At 35.3% G+C, this 5,078-nt stretch overlaps 1 protein-coding gene across 3 annotated transcripts; it reads right to left on the bottom strand.

Moving 5' to 3' along the window:
• Window positions 1-2,359: 2,359 nt before the first annotated feature.
• LOC105133240 (F-box protein At5g46170-like) lies at window positions 2,360-4,698 on the bottom strand. Of its 3 annotated transcripts, XR_843748.1 has the most exons (3): window positions 3,278-4,698; window positions 2,991-3,061; window positions 2,360-2,772 (listed from the first exon to the last, which is right to left on the bottom strand). XR_843748.1 is itself a non-coding variant. In XM_011037140.1 (2 exons), exon 1 carries the CDS (start codon window positions 4,479-4,481, stop codon window positions 3,297-3,299), a length of 1,185 nt encoding a protein of 394 aa, XP_011035442.1. In that variant the 5' UTR covers window positions 4,482-4,698; the 3' UTR covers window positions 2,360-2,772; window positions 3,278-3,296. The 3 variants fall into 3 exon arrangements, 2 of the variants coding, with proteins under 2 accessions (XP_011035442.1, XP_011035443.1); XM_011037140.1 differs by lacking the exon at window positions 2,991-3,061; XM_011037141.1 differs by lacking the exon at window positions 2,360-2,772 and having other exon boundaries at window positions 3,058-3,160.
• Window positions 4,699-5,078: the final 380 nt, after the last annotated feature.

The raw sequence follows: 5,078 nt of genomic DNA, 5'->3' as shown, positions 1-5,078 counted from the left end.
GAGTATTATATTTGATGAATAACCAAAAAAAGCCCCATTTAGATTTTAGTGTGGAAAAATTTATATCAATCCCTAAAATTTCATCTTTTCTATCATTTAGTTGTTTTTATTTTGACAATTCTTGTATATTAAAAGACGAAAGAAAATATCAATAAAAATGTTTACAGAGAAAGAAAGTTCATCATCTTGAAAATAATTAAGGATGTTTTAGGTTTGAAAATGAGTTTAATGATATTCATAAAGGGTTTTTAAGGTGTTTTCAATAGAAAACGAGTTAAAAATTAGTTTTTAAAGTTCACAAACTTGAAATTTAATTTCAGCTATTAGAAAACAATCCAACAATATATATATATATATATATATAGAGAGAGAGAGAGAGAGAGAGTGAATGATGTCATTTGATATTAAAAAAAAATAAATTAATCAACTAGGCATGCCTAAGCTTAAAACTATTTGGTTTAATTTTTAAAAAATAGTGGTCGAGTTTTTTCTAGTTTCATAATGCTTAAAGAGAATATTATAATATATTTCTATTTTTTTCTTTTATATTTTATATAACTTAGATGTCTTTAGATAGCGCATTTATAAAAACAAAAACAATTTATTATTAACAAAGATAATTAGCTTCTATGGAAAAATAAACGAAAAATTATAAAATACTAAAAATAACTAATAATTAGCCAAAAATAGATCCAAAGTTTACAAGTCCACCAATTTAAAATTCTAAAAATAAAAACATAATTCAAATAAGTTCAAGGTATTTTTAGAAAAATACAAATGTTTTACATGTATATATTAGGAGTTAGGTTTGGATCAAATTTTAAATCGGGATTGACAATGTGCATATTTTTTTCAACGAGTAAGATAATTATCTAAAAACACATTTATTCATGTAAATATCCAGAGATTGAGATTAAAATGAGACAGTTTTTTTCCAGAGATTGAGATTAAAATGAGACAGTTCCCCCCCCCCACTTTAGCAACATCGATAAATGCACAGGAATAACAGAAAAGCCCTTAATTGTTACTTTCTGATTGCGTCGGGCTTGTTTAAACACTATATTATGGAGCCACTTTGCTACGAGATCTGGATTTTGTATCATGCCAAGGAAAACTAGCCAGAAAATCATGAGCAAACAAGGCCGAAATAACCTATACGTAACATGTTTTATTTTAATCTCCAAGTTTCCTGGTCGTTGCTCCCAACTCTTCCCGTCTATCCATCCACAAACAGCCACATAATTCCTCATCTACCAGGTCCATATTTTCATTAGAAAGTCAACTTCGGTTCCATATGATTCTAAGGAAAACAGATTCTAGGCATGCATAACAGTCATGACTAGGCATGGCGAGATACAGGACAGCCGCCTTGAAAGCTGAAACAAACTACGCTGATGCTGAAGCAAGGCTTCCTCTTTTAGGCAACAGACTGTCTCACTCAGGCATTTAACCTTGACCCAAAAGCAACCTTAACCATTTAATAATGATGCCCCACTGCATTAAGGCAGAATTAGCCCCAAAGGACTTTTAGAGACAACCTAGGTGATTTCAGGCATGTGATTGCAAGACACAAAAAATTAGTTGTACGTAAAAGAACAAAACCCACAACAGATACATTACGCTCTTTGTTTAGAACTCAAATAACAATATTGCAAGCACCGACATGGATCAACACAATCCAAATAATTTGCTCGATCAAGCTTCACAAAAGCTAGCTAAAGGAAGCATTTTACACCGAAGACCTGCTCTTCATTCATTCTGTACATAAAAATCCGAACAGTTTTAACAAAACAGATTTTTTTAAAACTATTTTTTTCAAAACTGCAACCAAAAGTATTTTTCTTAAAACTATTTTTTTTAATAAAAAAACTACCACAATGACAATCACATTACTTGCAATACATCCAAGGTTTTCATAGTACTTGTGATGGAAGCCGCGACACGGATTGCTACACAGGTGCATGCCATAAGTTCCAGTCATTTTACGAGAAAAACAACCACATAAACGCAACCATTTACTTGGCATGCATCCATACAAGCCAAATAATTTGCTTGATCGAGCTTCACAAAAGCAACGATCAATGAACAATAAATTAAAGAAAAACAACAACCAAAGCTAGCTAAATGGAGCATTTTACACCATCATTGCCTACACCGACAGGACACACTATGTCCAAACTTCAATACCCTTCTCTAGCAATCATCACCACTTAAGTCTTGCAATACATCCAAGGTTTATCATAGTACTCGCAATGGTAGAAGCTCCATGGATTACTACACAGTTGCATGCCATGAGTTTAAGTTATTTACAAGCAAAACAACTAAATAAACGCTAAAATTTACTCGGCTGCAAAAGAGAACATTTTAAGGTTAACCCAAAGCACATTGCTTAATGTATGAAAAAAGTGTAGCATAAACGCAGCATATTCATACCTACAATATTCACATACATAGATTCTAAATTAAAGTAAATCACTACAAACTCAAAGCACTTGCTACATTCATCTAGTTGCATGTGTGAACCTTACAAGCATATGCCTGAAATTAAAACAAGCAGCAGATGCATTTTAGCTGTCAGTTCATGCACAAAAGGTTAAAAAGACTGCAGGGCATCATCAACGGAGGATGGGATCCTGGTGGTGGTCCAAAGAAAGATTCAGCTCCATAAGACACTGCATCTGGCTATGGCCAAAGCATAAAGCAAAATTGTTTTCTGATTCTTCGCTCGAAATATCATTTACATCCCCCTTCCCTTAAACCATTGCGCCTCCCCTGAAAGGGCATTAAAAATTGTTTAGAACAAAAGTCATAAAGTATTTTGCTAATTTCTAGAGTAAATTCTGAATAATAAATGACAAAACACACATGCAAGATCAGTTTATAAGCAGCTGTGGAAAGTGAAAAACATCCTGGTGAAAAGTAAAGACGTGTGTGCGCATTATCATGAGCAAGCTTTCACTACACACGCAATGAGAATCCTAACACAGCACCTTAATTTAATGGTCACAGTAGTGACAGTCTAGATCCCTGACTTGCATTGAAAAACAAATCTCCCACTTTCCTACAATAGGGCAACCGGCATGCATCACAAATATGAGAGAAGAAGGCACGCACATAGTCATGGCTAATAAATTATGTATGCAACTAAGATAACATTAATCTGCACCACAATAAGCAAATGCTAGTGAAACTATCTGAGTTGTGGAACTAGGCATTAAAATAAATACGGAAACTAATACAGCAGTGACAATGAGTACGCAGGGATGCAAATATTCACCTCAGGTCCATTATTCTAATCAGAATGAGTTCATCTCCAAGCAGTAAGTCCTTCTCTTCACCAGCATCTTAGCTGCTGTACCATAAGGCTCCTCAAACGTGGTAGAGACCCAGGAGACATCAGACACATCCTTCTTAGTAGCAGCCTGTTCACTGGGCCTAATAGCAACCAAAGTTGCACCTTTCAACACAACCCCATCAGGCAATTCCAAGTGAGGAGCATACCAAAGGCGCATATTAAGTGCAGGCACAAGAGTCCTCTTGGAAGCAGAAGAAGCCGATAACGGCTTGACCCTCAACTCTTCCAATTGCTCCCTATTCATACACAACACACCCTGCCCATCAGCATCAGCCAACACCAAACTATCGAGAGTCTTATGCTCAGCAATAATTGGTTGAAGCAAATAATGCCTGGCAGATGCAGCAATTAAAGAGCTAATAGTCCACACAACTCTCAACTTCAATCCCCCATTGGTGTAAAATGACTCCGGTATGCTTCCATTATCATCATCATCGGCGGCAGCGGCATTTTCTTGTTGCATAGCAGAAGAAATCTTATTATTGGTAATGACGGAAGCAGCACCAAGAATAACACAATTATCAAGGGTAGATCCGAAATCAGCCCTCCATTTTAAAAGAACCCCATCATCAATTCCCAATTCCCCACTGGGTAACTCGATTCTTAGAAAGCGAATCTCATTAAAATTCTTAAGAACCTGAGTTGGAGAATGATGGGTGACACCAGCTTGATCCAGCTCCATATCATCATCGGTGGCGACAGAAAGGGAAGGCCCATTTCCATTTCGCGAATTGACCTTGGGTCCAAACATCTGACTCAGAGCTTGGAAGGGTTTGGAAATGCCACCGAAGACTAAACGAAAGATGGAGGAGAAGCCAGAAGAAGAAGAAGAAGAGTGTGACTTGATGGAGGAGGAAGAAGAGGGGGTGTCGTCATCGGAGATGACACAGTCTACACGGACAACAACGTTGTCGACCTGAGGGACGAGAGAGTGGAAGCGGCGAGAAACAACACAGCAGCGACCAAGAGCTTTGACATCGCCGATTTTGTTGAAAACTAATAACAGAAGAGAGTCCGGAAGGCGGTCGAAATGGTCGATTTTTGAAGAAGAACAAAAACAACTAGCAGTTGCTTCTGCTTCTGGGTGAATTTTGGAGGTCGGTGGATCTGCTCGAAGAGAGCTCATTTCTCTTTCTGATCCGAGGAAGAAAGAGAAAAGTTTTCCAAATTTCTATAGATAGAGATTAGATCTATCTAACAACAAGATGAAGAAGATAAAAGCATGGATTTAATTATGAAGAGATGAATGACAACAGGTACACCAACGACCAAAAATAATGGAACGTAGGGAGGAGATAGATCCACGGTTTTGTCTTTAGAAAGAGAGAGAGAGAGAGAGAGAAAGAGAGTAGCGTAAGTAATATAATATATATATATATATATATATATATATATATAAGATAGAGGCACTTATTATTTCATTTCTCAATTACTCCACATTAACGACATTGGTAGGTCCTATTAAATTTTTTTCAACTCCGAAAAAAATATTGTGAAGATGGTTGTGTTTTTTTTGAAAAAAAATTAATAAGTAGGTTAATTTTTGATTAATTTAATAATATATTAAAAATAAATTAGGTAATAATAATAATTAAAATAAAAAAATATTATTTTAATTAAAATTAGATTAACATATAAAACGCATAACTTAAGATATGAAACCTTAATAAAATATCTAAGTTAACCTAATCTAAATTTTTAAATTTATTATTTGAAAGGTTAA

The sequence above is a fragment of the Populus euphratica genome, unplaced genomic scaffold (genome assembly GCF_000495115.2).
Source record: "Populus euphratica unplaced genomic scaffold, PopEup_1.0 scaffold110.1, whole genome shotgun sequence".
Lineage (NCBI taxonomy): Eukaryota > Viridiplantae > Streptophyta > Magnoliopsida > Malpighiales > Salicaceae > Populus > Populus euphratica.
Note: the sequence above shows the minus strand (reverse complement) of the source record. Positions and strands in the feature narration are given on the sequence as shown.

Excerpts from the sequence above, each read along its gene's own strand:
- LOC105133240 (XM_011037140.1), bottom strand. The coding sequence starts at position 4,481 with ATGAGCTCTCTTCGAGCAGATCCACCGACCTCCAAAATTCACCCAGAA.